At 39.1% G+C, this 15,864-nt stretch overlaps 1 protein-coding gene across 1 annotated transcript; it reads left to right on the top strand.

Annotated features, from left to right (window-relative positions):
* The first annotated feature begins 806 nt into the window (after positions 1–806).
* On the top strand, positions 807–15,516 carry maea (macrophage erythroblast attacher, E3 ubiquitin ligase). The gene is made up of 9 exons (XM_063494210.1): positions 807–899; positions 4,546–4,728; positions 6,304–6,507; positions 9,086–9,208; positions 9,870–9,946; positions 10,058–10,166; positions 13,045–13,178; positions 13,328–13,523; positions 13,660–15,516. Exons 1-9 carry the CDS (start codon positions 831–833, stop codon positions 13,753–13,755), a joined length of 1,191 nt encoding a protein of 396 aa, XP_063350280.1. The 5' UTR covers positions 807–830; the 3' UTR covers positions 13,756–15,516.
* Positions 15,517–15,864: the final 348 nt, after the last annotated feature.

The following is a 15,864-nucleotide window of genomic DNA, read 5'->3' as shown; positions in this document are numbered from 1 at the left end:
ATGCTATGCTTACTGACTATTGCTTCCATCCCACACACATCCTTACACACGGAAAAACAAAATCACCTTTCACTACTTAACAGGACAAACTGGAATGGGTTAAAACAGTGCAGCGCTAATCCCGGATGTCGCCACCTTTCTGTACTTCTTCCTGGAGGTGTATTAGTCTTTTTTTTCCATTTCATTTCTCAGAGTTGCAAATCTGAAAGTATTGGTGGAACTTGCACCTGTTTAAATGTCTTATGTCCTTACTGTTTACATCCTACAAACCACACATATATTTGTATGCATGTGTATGTTCATGTATTTTTTTTTTTACTTAGACAGACAGAAATACCCACCAAAATAATGTTTTATACCCAAGTTTGAGCCAACACACTGGACTTCTCTGAAAAGTGAGGAATTAATCAAACTACAAAAACGTTTATGTTTAGGAATGCAAGCAAATAACTGTAAGGTATAAATACTTTTCTATTATCCTACTTATTTGTAAAACACGAAATCTGAAACTACATAGATAACATAAATATTCATATTTTAGAATTAAAAATATTGATATATTTTAATATTGGATTTACCATTACAGAAACATAAAGGTTATTTTCCTCCTACTGTTTGTGTATGTACGTCCGTGCGTGTTGTGTTGTGTGTAAATGTTGTGCACAAGATTAGGGAGGGAGTATAACTGTCATTTCGTTATGTTTGCATAGTAAGTGCTGAATCCAGTCAGTACTTACACCGTCCCACCAGATGGCGATAGTGAGCGCTGAGCCCATTCTGAGCTGATAGAAAAAAAACACAAACAACCACAAGAAAACCACAAAACCAAGATGGCGGTGCAGGAGACAGCATCTCAACTGTCCATGGCTCTCAAAGTCCAAGAATATCCCACCCTGAAGGTAAACACAAACGCAAAATGGTGTATATTGATAGCCCAATGAGTCTGCTGTTGCAAAAATACGCAATGCGTGCTGTGCCACTTGGAAAAAAATCGGAATTAGTCGTTCATTAGATAGCGAGTGAACTCGTCAGGGAGGCTAACGCTAGCTGAATTAGCTTAGCCAGGCACCTAGGGTCCGTGAAGGTGCTTGTTTTTATGAGCGGATGTAAAAATATGAGTGGTTCCCTAAATGATATAAGCTGGGGGTTAGTTGGTTAGCTTCCTGCTGGGTTAATTCTTTTTATTATGGACTCTGAGTCCGTCAGAGGCCCAAAAGCTGATAGCTTGACTTTTTGTTGGGTTTGGCCTGATTATCCTTTTAACCATGGCTCGTGAGCTCACCTAAGTACCTACCACCTACCTACCTACCTACCTAACGGTGCATCACCTTAAAGATGGCTGGCTTGTGGGAAGCATGTTTTTTTGTGTAGTGTATGTGTGCGAGTGTACAGCTTGTCTCCTGCGCTGACCTGGACATTTAAAAAGGACACTGGGATGGGAGGTTTAAGGGTTACAGTTTATATGGTTACATGGAAGCAGCATGGTTACTCGCCCCCAGTCTGAGAAGTGACATGCAAACGTGATTGGCCTGCTAACTCGGCCGTTAGCTCAGCTACGGCACTTAAAACCAGTATTTGTCGTGTTTAACGAGCAGCCTGCCCAATTCATAACGTCAAAGCAAGCGAAATCCGGGCTGGTTCGGAGATAGGTGGGTTTAAAGCTTTCGGGGGAGGAGGAAGATCCCGTAACCCGGTGCTGTCAGGCGGAGAAGCAGCACTGTGAGTTAGCGCAGTGTCATCAGATTGCTGCTGCTGCCTCTCTGTACTTCAAAATGGCCAGTGAGAGAAATCACAGCCTGCCGCCGCCGCACACACGCACGGTTTTCCTCCATTCCACATAACGCTGCTGCTGCGACACCGCTGCTAAAAGACAGGTCCGGGCTGCTTCCTGTGATCAGGAGAGCGTCGTCATATAAAGACAGCAGGGCTGAGTACCGGCGCATTCACTGCTTTTGTGTGGTAACTAATTGTGTAATGTTGCATGATGGATAGAGGCATTTCCTGCTGCAGCTGATGTTAAAATACCTCTGTGCTGAGCATGCATGGCTTTGGTTTGGGGATGTTTCTGGCTGCTATGGTTGGATGCTGCAGTGAGATGATGGGCACCATTTTAAGACAGGAGTGATGGTTGTAATTGGCATCAAATGGGAGTCTACAGCTGCAGGACAGCAGTGTTGATTACATTTGGAGCTGTATTGAGCAGAATTTTATCATTATAATAATGCCTGTCCCAGAAACTGAAGAAGGTTCTAATCTGATCTGTATTTCTACATTACTAAGCATATATAAAGATCTCACAATTAAGACACAAAGGTATTAAAATGTTGAGAGCAAAATGCAGTCAAAATGACCATTAAATCACTTGAGCCTTGTATTGATTATTACTGTGATTGTTATTAATATGTAATGTTTGCTGTTTGAAATGGGCTTCCTGTTGTCTCTTCCAAGGATTCACTTAAAACAATTATGAATGATAACCACCATACTCATATACTGTATGGCTTTTACTGTGATAACAGTCTGCTTTGTGTTCATGGCTGAATTACATGTTCACTCTTGACTAAATCAAGGTCATATCATAAAGGGGTTACTAATCTTAGCAATGTTATAACATCTAGTAGCCAGTCAAATTCAGAAAGGGGATATTTCAGTTTTCCCAACATGCAGCTAAACAAATTTTTAAATGCTACATCTCTTAAATGCAGACATGGGCCTTATGGATTATTTAAGAATCTGTGTTATTTATTTATTTTATAAAAATGTATCTGAAAAGCTGTTAACAAGTAAAAGACTTTATGGCTAAATTATAAAGGAGAATGTGTGCTTCCATGTGTGGTCACCACCCTCAAAGCCTTCTTTTTGAGCCAGGAAAAACCCTGGGTTAGCACAGTCTGTGCCAGCAGGGATGCAATTGACATGACCCATCTACAGAAAAATTTGTTTATAAAAGTACATAAAAAATCAGAGTTATCTGAGTCTGTTTAAATTGCCATGAGGATGAGTCTGCCACAGAAAAATTATCTAATCATTTTCAAGCAGCTTTTTAAAAAAATGAGCACCGAGTTTTGTAAAAGTTAATTAGAGCATATCAATCTACCATTTAGCTACTATATTACTATGTTACCAAAGCCTGCTACATGTGTTTTTCCCCAGAAGAAAATCAAAAACATTGACATGTTCAATAAGTGTTGTGAACTGAGGAGAATAGACATCTGTGTCTGTCAGCTGGCCAATAACAGCAGGAAAATTAATAGATTTATATTAAAAATGTAACACAGACATATTGAAATGACTCTGATGTAATGCAAACTGATTAATGCTTACATATGTAGTCACTCTCTAATGACCCTCTCTGAGCCAGGATAAACCTTTTACCTACGTTATAAATATACCTCGGCTCTTCCTTACATCTTGCTAAAATCATCATCATCTGTGTTGAAAACCTTGAGTTATGAGTACCGGTAGTTATTTGTTGATCTGGGCAACCAGAATATTTGCTGGTCTTTAAGTAAGTATTAACTTTGTCTGTGGCGAATCCTGACTCTAATGTAGTCGTCACTGAAATATATTAGAGAGTGGAGGCTGACATAAAGGTAATGTTTAATCTCTGTTATATTCTGATGGGAGCCGTTAGTGTAATATGAAAAAAGGACATCCAATAATTTTTTGGAGTATATACCAATATGTGGTAAAGTAAGCTATCTGAGAAATGCGGCCCATTTGGGCTTTGCATTTGGTGCTGCATTTTCCAGTTTGTCCCCCCCGATTTCTTCCTCGCCATCTTAGTAATCTGTGACATAAACTTGGCTCTGTATTAAAAGAAACGCTCCTTCAATCGGTCAAAGCACTTCTTTTGTTGATCCAGCATGTCAGCAGAGGGAATATCAAGAATCACATGAAACTAGTTAAGTACTTTTATTGTTGTGCAAAGAAAATAAGTACATAATTTAACAAAGCAGGTTTCTCTGAAAAGGATGTGGTTTCAAATGCTTTTTAGCTTTTTCAAGCTGAGTGTTCAGAAGAAGTTTACAGACTCTGGCTGCACTCCAGTGTGTGCCAACTGGTGAGGGGAAATGGTGTTTTTTTCCCCCCTTTGTGGTCTGGATGAAGTTCTTGAATCTGTTGTGACAGCTTACTTGCTGTTCTAAAATTGAATGACCACAAATTGATATGGAAGTTGTATTTAAAGTGAACTGACGGAGAAAGTAACATTTTTACAGAAATCTGCTTGCAGTTTTTCAGTTTAAGTATTAGGAAATGTTTAAGCAGGAGTTTAGCATTATGTTTTTGGTCTTCATTCCAGATGAAACGGCATAAATTAGAGAACAGAACATCTCAAATTAAGGATAACGATGGCCAAATGTTCTGTATCAAGGATAAGAAAAAGTAAAGCTTTAGTATTTAAACAGTTTTCTACCATATTTCTACCATATTGTCTTGAGGTAATTCACATATTGAGCTATAATTGTAGCTTATAAAATTACACTAAGATGCATTAATCCCCTTGAATGAATGTCTGAAATAGAACATTTATGATGTCTACAGGTGCCATACGAGACTCTGAACAAACGCTTTAGAGCGGCTCAGAAGAACATCGACAGGGAGACGAGTCACGTCACAATGGTAGTTGCAGAGCTGGAGAAAACGCTGAGCAGCTTCCCCGTGGTTGACTCTGTGGTGTCCCTGCTGGATGGAGTGGTGGAGAAACTCAGTGCCCTGAAGAGGAAGGTAAGGGATACAGGCATACACATTTTCCAAGTGTAACAGTCAAGTCCTTCCAGACTGGTAAGAGTGCCAAGTTTCCTTTTAGTTTTAGTGAGGGAGTTTGCAGCTCTTGAACATGATGTTTTTGAAGGCATAAAAGTCGATATTTTCCGCCACCTTTTATGATAACACTTGATTTTATGAACACGCATAGCTTTGCACATGTTCTTTTCATCCCTAACAGAGTAAATCTCTGATGTCGCTGACTCTCTGCGGTTGCTTGTTTTCTGTTCCACTGAAGCTGACCACACAATAGAGGTTCTATCATTTTCAACTTTAGCCTTTTCTCTGGAAGCAGTCTGAAGCACTGCTTTTATACAAAAAGGCAATTACAGAGATAATCAGACCCAACAGGAAGATGGCTTTCAAGTGCAGCTGTATATAGTTTTATCATAATAGTCATCCCTGTGTATGTTGTCATTGCTACACTTACAGGCCTGTGTTTTAAAATGTTTCTGGCATTATTTAAAATCTCACTTCTGGAAAGAGAGAAAACGGTTTCCAGAAGGCCAGAGAAATCTCAATTTTACTTGGCAGCTGTTTGAACGCAATTGAGGGAAGAAATAACTTGATGTTTTTTGTAAAGAGATAAAGTGCACGCCTTAAAAGAGGTACTTCAATCATGCAGCTAAATTTTGGTCATGCTCTGTGGGCCTTTCTAAGTTACTCGAACCCCTCTGCACACCATCATTTTGCCTAACATGTAAAATAGTGTGAAGAGGTAAAGCAGAACCAACCACCTACATCTTGTTAACCTGGAGTAGAAAAGCTGTTATACATCTATACATCACATGTAGTATCTTCTTTACAAACAAAATCTTGCTTCATGTAGAGTCGACCATGGAAAGCCACAGTAATCACTGTTTTAGCAAAAGCACCTCATTAGGTGGATTGCATTTGTTTGTTGCTCCAAGGGTGGCTCGTGTGTTGAGCTGTCAAATCACACTTTTGCTTTCTTTTTTTTAAAATTATTTTACGTTTATGTCAACATTCTCAGCAGATACAAAAGGTTCATTTTGGGTGGGGGAAGGGGGGGTACTTTCATGGTGTATCAGATTATGCACTGATTTGGCATCTGAAATCTGAGAAGTCAAAAATAAAACTTGCTTTGTTCCATTTCAACCAGGAAAACAATGCTTATCTAAATTGGTGTTATGCAATTTTATATTTGTTTCTTTTTAAATTTACTCTAAAAGTACAAGATGTGCTAAAAAGCGAGCCTAGGATTGTAATTATGTGCTGAACGATCACTGAGTCCTTACTGCATGTAACAGTGGAAAGAAATTACTCCTTTGTGGTTGTGATCCATAATTTACATCCTGCCATGTCTGTGAAGCAGGAAGCAGCAGTTTAGTTCCAACCAAACTTGAGCAGTGTTCAAGGTTTCTGACTTCTTGGTTTCAGTGTTCAGGGTTTGTTCCTGTTCTAAAGTCAACCATGTTACATGTCATAAACATAATTCATTTTAATTATTCTTCTTAGAGAAACAATTAACAGGAAGCATTTTGTAGCTCTCTTGATTGTGTTTGTGTCCCATAGGCTGCAGAGTCCATTCAAGCAGAAGACGAGAGTGCCAAGCTGTGTAAGCGTCGCATCGAGCACTTAAAGGAGCACAGCAGCGACCAGCCAGCTTCAGTTAACCTGTGGAAGAAGAAACGGATGGACCGCATGATGGTGGAGCATCTGCTGCGCTGTGGCTACTACAACACAGCTGTGAAACTGGCCAGACAAAGCGGTATAGAGGTAATTACAGGGCTCTTACAGTTCATGTACAGAAAGAGGCAAAGGTTTTGGGTTTTCTGTATTTCTTCATAAATATGACCTGAAATAATTTTTTTAAAAAGAGAACCTAATTAAAGAAATTGTTCTATGATTTACATTTATTTACTGAGGGTTTGATCCAGTATTATGTGTCTGCAAGGGGAAAAGGTATTAACCTTTACTTTCAGTATGTAGTGCAGGAATAATTGCAACTTAACTTCTGATGTGCAGAACAATAAGTTCTTTAAAGGACTTTTAACCAGTTCCTTATATACAGAATGTTTAACTCCAAGAAGGATTTCCCTGATACAGACCAGCTGGTTGGTCAATGGCAGGCCCTGTTCAGATCTGTGGCAGATCCCTGCTGGATCTCCATCTGCTCCTTGGCTGTTAGGAGATTTAGTGAATACAGCCCTGACTCTTAAAGCAGAATTCATGGTACTGTCCTTGTGTTTCTGTGGATAGGCTTTTGGCTATTGAGAGTGAAGGATTATGGATGTTCTGTCTTTGCACATGTCCTTGCATATGGTCATTCAAAACAACAGCAGCATGTGGCACTACGGTGGTGATGATAGGCAAAGGTAGAGTTAAAGGGAGCAAGAGTGGAATTCAGCAGCAGCTTGAAGTACAGACTGTGGCTACACCAGACAGCTTTCATTGTTTTTAACACTCTGTTTCTTTACACCATAAAAAGGTCTTTGTTATGATTTAGACTTGCAGTTGAAGTTAAACCAAAAAGACCAACAACAGCACGTACATGAACAAGACAACTTTCCCCACTGCCCTCTGTTCATAATAAACAGCTACAACATGTAGAGGACACCCCTAAGTAGGAACGTGGTTTTACATTAATAATGGATAAACATTATTTTGTTTATCCAACTGGAAGAGCAGTGATAATGGGAACTCATATTTAATTGTATCTGCAGCGATATTGATTTATTTGTTGATAGGAAATCTAAAATGGGGGTAGTTTTAATGAGAGAACAAGCCAAATGGCCAAAAGGGAGCCTGCATCAGAGTACTGTTTCTGTAATGTGGAATCACCAAAAGATTAAATGCACAGTGTTTTAAACAAACACTGTGAAGTTCATTTGTCTGTGGATAATACTACTGAAAAACATGGAAATAAATTGTGCTGTCAGTTAAAACTGTCTATTTACAAACATCTCCTGCCCAAACGCACCAAAAGCATTACAGTGCTTCTTTTTTTCTGCAAAATTCAGTTGAATGCAGCCCACACAATCACAGTTTCTGCTGGAAGAACAACTACTTGAATACTGAAGCACAGACATCACTTTGCTATGAATGGTGTGATTTCATGACCCAATGCATGAAATCTACACAGTATTTTAAAAACCATATCACCAAACTAGTTGTAATTAGTGATTACTATACAGGACAGGAAGTCCCCCATCCATGCCTGTCTGTAAAACCTTTCCCCTCACTTATTTTACAGTATTTTGTCCTCGAGATACTGTTTCAGAACATTTTTTTTAAATATTTATAATTTCTTTTTTTAATCATCTAAGATTTGTGTGATTTTTGGCTGGGACTAGAATGGCCCCCAGCTGGATACAGAAATTCTGAGTGGCTTCATCGTTTTGAACTGCTTGCTTCAGGTCCTTTCAGAGCATTTGTATTGGATTTGCTCAGCACATGTTGCAAAACATTACCTTTACTCTTTTTAATCCTTCTTTTGTAGAATGACATGTGCTGAGCATTGCTGTCTTGCTGCACGACCCAGTTTTCTTTTTCTTTTTTTACAGACACATCCTGACATTTTAGAATTTTGTGGTATAATTCAAATTAGTCGCCCCACTAAGGACCAGCAGACAAGGCCTACAAACCATGACTCTAACAGTACAGTGCGTTTCAGATGGGATGAGATTCAGATGCTGGAATGCTGTCTTTTTATTGCTTCAAATGTAGTGCTTATGATTTACACCAAAAAGTTCCAGTGTCTTTTCTCTAACAAACAGCAGATGAGCAGCTGTGTTCTTTTGGAAGAGCAGTGGCATTCTCCATTCAACCGTGACATGGATAACATTGTTGTTCAGTGTTCTGCTGATGGTGGGCTCAAAAACATGAACGTTAGCCAGTGTGAGAGGCCTTTAGTTTCTGAGAAGCACGTTACCCGGGGTTACTTTGTCACCTCAGGTACTATTACACATTTTGCTCTCTGAGGAATATTTGTTAGTCAAGTATTCCCAGGGAGGGTAACAATGGTCTTGAATTTCTCTCTTTCTTTTTTTTTCTTTTTTTTTTACAGTGTCTGTCAGCCTCTTTAAAGAGTACTCAATAGCCAGCCTAATGAGCATCACGCCCTTGTTTCTGAGGTCCTCAGAGATTTCTTTTAAGCCATGATTGACTTCATGAAAAATGTGTAGCAAAGATCAGACTTTAATAGATCTGTTCTTCTTTAAATTAATACCCTCATAGCTGTTTGTCAGCTTGTTAGTTTAAAAAAAAAAAAAAATCTTCTCGTTCACACATACCTTTCACATACAGAAATACCCTGTATTTTTCTGTTACCACACTGTCTCTGTTGTGTTTTTAGGATCTGGTGAACATTGAGATGTTCCTCACAGCTAAGGAGGTGGAGGAGTCTCTGGAGAGGCAGGAGACAGCCACTTGCCTGGCCTGGTGCCATGATAACAAGTCCCGCCTCCGCAAGATGAAGGTAGAATAATTAATGATGTTTCAAGGCATTGTTATTATATATAGCAGGGAAGTATTAAAAGCTGATCTGGCTTTTAATACTAGCTTTGATACCAATAAGATCTATAAATCTGTGAACCCTGAAAAAACCCTGCTATCAGTTTTTTACATTGCGTAGTTTTGGCTCTAATAAACAACAGTCAGCAGTGTAACCGGTTTTTGATGCGAAAAATTAAGTCTTGATTGCTTTTCTTGTAGCTTTCGCTCTGCTGAGAATCCCAGCAAGTTCCCATTTTAATCCTAAGATTATTTTATTAGACAGGGTCTGAGTCCTCAGTAGAATTCAGTCGAGAGTCAATAATCTGACTTGTTGGCTGTTAATTATTTATATGGACGTGGCTTTGTTTTTCTTTCTCGTGAGAACATTAGTAAAATTTGGTTTAGTTTAGCTTTAGCTTTTTGCCAGTTGGGCAATATGTAAATCAGAAAAATTATAGTTCCAGTTGGTAACAGATGTGGATTTTTTCCGTGCTCAGTCCATTTAGATGGTAAAATATTAACAGATCATTTTCTGTTTGTTCTGTCTCAATTTCCATGGACATTATAAATTAACCATGGGGGAGTTGCCTCATTTTTTTTTTTAAACTTGATGCCTCCTCTTCCATCTTTCCTTTCTCTGGCAGAGTTGTCTTGAGTTCAGTCTGAGAATCCAGGAGTTCATTGAGCTCATCAGACAAAACAAGCGCATGGATGCAGTGCGGTACTTAAACCACACACACACAAATAATTTTTTCACCTGGAGCCTTTTACTCATGTATTTCCACATTTGCAGTTGCATTACTGAGATTGTGAGTCTCTCTGTGTGTATTAGACATGCTAGAAAGCACTTCAGCCAAGCAGAAGGTGGACAGTTGGATGAGGTTCGGCAGGTGATGGGCATGCTGGCCTTTCCATCAGATACACACATCTCTCCATACAAGGTAACATTAGTGGTCTTTATCAGTGTGAATGTCTACAAGGATATCATTTTATTTGATCAGAAGTCATTACAATAGTTTGTGCTTTGGCTCAATAAAAAGGTCAGATTTTCAGTCAGGCTGATAATTCTGACCTGGTCATTTTTGTTTTGTTTCTGTGTGAAAATATAGATAATTTATGCTTTCTAAAGAAAACTGATATGTTTAGAAATGCTATGTTGAAAATCGCTTGCTCTGTGTTAAGAAGAAAAAAAAAAACACTTGGGGAAATTTTGAGAATAACTTTAAACTCCATGGGTCTGTCCTCATGGAAATATTGGTACCACTTTGGGCAGAGCTGTGAACAAACCACCCTGACTTCTCGTGTGTTTGAAGTAAAGAGAAAGCGCTATAGACGGAGACCAGCCACCAGAGGGCCTCCGTTGTCTTTTACAAAAATAAACTCAATTCCCTCTTTGTGCAGGCTTTCAGTGGCACTGCTATTTTTAATTTTCCACTCCAACATCCTCTGAATTGTACTATGGCACACTGTCACCAGGGTTTTTTCTCAAAAAGCCTTTGGCTTTTTCTTTTTTTTTTTTTTCGCTTTTAGGCAAGCCAGACTACTGTAGTGTTTGTGCCAGCTGCTTGTGCCAGAGTTACAGAAACAGCCTCTCTTCCCTGCCAGTATGCTATTAAAGGGAGAGCTTAGTAGCTTTCTTTATTATCATAGTGTTTTTCCTCAATGTCATGATTATTTATGATCATAATAAAAGTAATCATAAATATAATCATGCTCAATAAAAATACTGCCAGGGGTAATTAAAAAGGATTAAACTGTAATTAATTTAGACAACTCAGTTACATTACTGATAGGATTACAGCCTACAGTCTCAGCTGTTCTTGGAACAACCGTTAATCACAATTCACTTGAAATCAACATCGCTGATTAAAGACCAAGTCAGAATCTAAGACTTTCAGTGGGGCTTCTGTTTTGTCTTTTTTTAGGTGGTCCAGAAAAGAGAGCATTACTGTAATAGACTCTGGAGGAAGTAAAAATGTGTAATAGTGTTGCTATTATTGTTATTGTTGTTGTTGCTATAAAAGTAGCTTAGAAACAGCTCCAAGAAGATAAATGTGATGAATATGTGTGGAATCTTATGCCTGCCCCCCCCCCCCCCCCCCCCCCCCCCCAGAATGTGATCAATGATGGTCCAGCCAGCCTTGTGAATCAATTTGTTGAGCCAGCTATGTTGCCACCAAAAATACAGCATAAAAAGCTCAGACAGTGGCTGCAGTGGACATGTTTCATCATTTTAAACATTGAAATTTCAGCTCTTTGTATGTTATAACTTTGCTCTCCTGAAATGGAGAGGACAACAAACCTCTGCTCGACCATAAATTTCGTTTTATACGTGAAGTCTAAGGTGCACCCTGTGGTGTCCCAACATTACTAACCAGACAGGGTGCCCCCCAGCTGGAGGACGTGGGGGGGCAGGGTTGTTTGATGACTGAGGATGTGTTAAGATTGGTGCTGTGTGAGCTGTGTGAAGACAAGCATCAGGGGGTCCAGTATATTTCCATGCAGCTCAACAACATCAACTTGCCTATTGGTCTGATGCTAATTATGTTGCTCCGTAGAAAGATACTGAACCCTCTGCATTCAAATACCCAGTCCAAACATGTATTGGTGAGACAGAGGCTATCTGAAAGAAAAGCAGGGTTCAAATTCAATAATGATATTTACTTTGAAAATTGGGAAAATAACTTGGACTTCCAAGATTGATCACCAGTGATGATGAATTCAAACCAGGGGAATTTGACTCAAGCTTTAAACAGGCAAAGGTGTGGAATAGCCTTTTGTTTTTAATAAAGTGTTCCTTTTTTGGTTTGTGTGTTTATTTCTTTTTAGCTGGCTTCCAGTTTTGTTTTAGGCTTTTGCTTTTAGTTATTAAGTGTTAATTCTCTTCTCTTCATGTTTTAAACAAAAACAAACAAACAACAAAGTTATGAAAAAAAAATCTATAAAAAAAAAAGCAAGTCGATGTCTATCAAAGCAGACGATCTAAAGCGGGTACTATTTTAAAAAATTAAAAATGAATGGTGTAACTACTAGCAGTGTTGTTTTGATCTTTATCAGTAGGCAGTTAAATGTACTTCATTGTATAATGAGCTGTTCTGACTCGCAGGACTTGTGGTCTGAAAAATCGTTTCGAACCATTAACAGCACATGAACTAATGATTATAGTGTCACACTGAAGAGTTGAGCTTTCAGTTTGTTATTCAGGTTATACAGGTTACAGTGGTGAATGACACAACCATCTCCCGCAACTTCACTGTCATGTTAAGGACAAGTTGTCACTCTACACATGATACATGAAGGTTGGACCATCTCGTGATCCTTCTCCCTCATGTTTCTCTACCTGTTGGCTTGCTGGGTTGGCACAGCAGTAACCTGGCTAACCTACATGTTGGAAAATGTGGACTGGTTAGAGACTGAACTAGGAGAGTAAAATAGATGCATATCATAAATAAACAGAACTGTGAAACTAAATACAAACAATGATGAGTTGTGATCTGTTTGTGTAAACAAAACTCAGCATTGTCTCCTGTTTAACCCACATTGACGTGGAATACCCAATGATCATTCAAATGTAGCTTCTGTTGTGTTTTAAGCTGATTTCACCATGCGCAGACCAAAGACAAATGTATGCCTTTTATACACAAAAGTAGACCTTTTGTTTAATTCACAGACTTTTTTTACATTGTACAAATTATAAAAACCCCTGTGCAAAATTTCTGATAATGGATTTTAAAAGCTTGATTATTTATTAATTTTTGAGAAATGCAGTTGTAAAAAAAATCTTCCTTTTATTTTCTCTTTTTCTTTCTGATCTATCAGGATCTGTTGGATCCAGCCCGCTGGAAGATGCTGATCCAGCAGTTCCGATATGACAATTACAGACTGCATCAGCTGGGAAACAACTCTGTCTTCACCATCACCCTGCAGGCTGGTCTGTCAGCCATCAAGACACCGTATCCTTCCAGTGTGTGGTTACTCTTAATCCTGTCATTTCAACTTCTTAAGCTATATGAAGATGGATAGTGTTTTTGTTCTAAGGAGGGTCTATTCTGTGAGTTATTCCCTAAACTGCATTAATCCTTAACTCCCATTTCCAAACCAGTCAGTGCTACAAGGAGGATGGCACCTCTAAAAACCCAGACTGCCCAGTGTGCAGTAAATCTCTTAACAAGTTGGCTCAGCCTCTACCCATGGCCCACTGCGCCAATTCCAGACTAGTCTGTAAAATCTCTGGAGAGGTCATGAATGAAAACAACCCTCCCATGATGCTGCCTAATGGATATGTTTACGGCTACAATGTGAGTAAACTGCATGATGCCAGCTGGGACTGTATAAAGGTGCTTCCATCCATGTTGAAGCAATTTAAAATGCAGACTTAAAGGATGATAAAGTTTTATAAAACACTCCTTGACATTTCATTATTATCTCTTCCAGTCTCTTCTGTCCATTCGCCAAGATGACAAAGTGGTGTGTCCCAGAACCAAAGAAGTCTTCAACTTCTCTCAGGCGGAGAAGGTGTACATCATGTGATTGCTCAGATGACGCTTCTGAGTATCAACCACATCAGATACGGCCGGTCGCCCATCACCTGTGACCCGGCCTGCTCAGAGCCACCTGTGGAGCTGTGATCCAGTGCCCTTCTTCCTCCCACAGACAAAACCCACAACGGGTTTGTCCGTGGAGACTCCACCACCCCAACCCATCCCATCCAGTTCCTCTACATGATCAGCTCAAGTTAGCCCATCCAGACCCCGTGCCCCCCCACCCCCTCCATTTTATAGACAAACTGGGCTCCTCTCCTTTAAGACTCTGTTTTAGATGTGGCTAGAAGTTGTTTAATCTGATCCATTCAAGCACATGGACTATCAGCATTGTCATTATCTTACAGGCCTTCACACTGAAGATTAGAGAGTAGAGAAAAAGACTGAAGGGTGGAAAAACTGCTAGATAGATGTTTGATTTTACTACAACAAATAAAATCCTGTTGAGGTTACTTTTGACTTTTTTCCTTTTACAAATGTTGTTTGTTACTGAAATAATGTGGCAGAAATGTGTTAAGTCGCTGCTTTAACCATTAACCATTAACACAAGATTTGAGCCTTTTTTGTGAACAGACATGGCTTCCTAGTCACATCTCCTCCTGTGGTGCATGCTGTCTGCATCGTTTGTCTTATAGCCATGTTTTTGTTGGTTGTTAGGGAATATTTTTAAATGCTTCCTTTAAACTACCTAACTGGATTAATTACATTTATCTCCCTCACGATTGAAACTGGAGGATGTTTTGGGCTACAAAAGGCTTCAGTTTTAATGTAAATATTAGGTAGGACTTGATCTTCATTTATAAATTCAGGAGTTTTAGAGAAATGTCATTTTAAAAAACAAAATATTTGCCATCTGCACAGATTGCTGTGTAAATTTGAGTGTTTTCTCGGGTGTTTAAAACCTGATGTAGCCTTCAATATCCTCAAGTTAAGCAGTTTTTGCCTATAATTTCTCATATCTGGAGAAGCTCGTAGTTTCACAGACAGTAATATAAATTAAGCGGTACTTGCTCCCGTTAAGAAATGTACAAACTTTTCAGACAAGAAAACCATCTCTGATGTTTTTAGCTTCCAAATGAAAAAAACAGTCTTCCCATTTTTGGTGTGACAGGTTTGGTGTTGACACTTTATTTCAGTTTGTTTGAAATTTTGCCTTTAAAAAAAGACATTCTGGGTGATTTTTAGTCAACTGGACGTTGCCTACAGTCTGAATTTCATAACTATTTTCCCAGTGAAGCCTCGATAATAAAGAGAAGGACAATGGCGATGCGTTACCAGTCTTGTACTCTATGTTGAAGCTGCTTGCAGCACCATTATTACAGGCTTTAAAAGACCATTTCATTTAATATTCATTCACATGCCTTTACTGAAGGTAAAGACTTTCTGTCTTTCCTTACAAAGACAGGAGGAGGAGAGGAGTCACATTCAACCTTTATGGCTTTCAAACGTACTATAGAAGGACTGGGATATAAAATAATATGGAGAAGGACCTAAAGGTCAAACTGAAAATCAAGCCTAAACACCCAGAGTAATCAAAAAATGCAGGTTAACATAATCAATTTTGTGGTCAGTCCTTTCTTCCATCTGTTGTTTTATCAGCAAACCAAAAGTCACCTCGTTTGTGTCCATCTATAGTTTGGAGCTGTATCTGTGCAGACACAGACTGTCCTGTGTGTGTTTGTGTTGGTAGAGTAGAAATGGGGATTGTTTCATGAGCAATATGCCTCATAAAGGTTTCAGTAAACTTTGATTTTGGTGTTTCTTTGTTTGCCGTCTGCTTTGCTCTTGTCTGCTCTGAAATCTGCATTACCATAAGCTGTTGGTAGGTGTGGTTATTCTCTGCACATGGTAATTAAATCAAGTGCCGTGTCTTTCACCTGAAACTACATCGCCTTAGCCCGAGGACGTCGGGATTCGAGGGAGGGGAATTGGCCTTTTCTTTGTGTTTGACCACTTACATGGAGATCGTGGCGGGAAAAAATAGGCAGGATAATTGGCTTATCTGTTATTGCTGTATCTAACAACTGAAACCTGCAACTTCTGCAGAAAACACATCAGCTACTGACGAGGTTTTCTTCTCCAGATTAATAACAGACCT

The sequence above is a fragment of the Pelmatolapia mariae genome, linkage group LG2 (assembly GCF_036321145.2).
Source record: "Pelmatolapia mariae isolate MD_Pm_ZW linkage group LG2, Pm_UMD_F_2, whole genome shotgun sequence".
NCBI classification, from domain to species: Eukaryota; Metazoa; Chordata; class Actinopteri; order Cichliformes; family Cichlidae; genus Pelmatolapia; species Pelmatolapia mariae.
The sequence above is the reverse complement of the archived record's forward strand: the minus strand, read 5'-3'. Positions and strand labels throughout refer to the sequence as shown.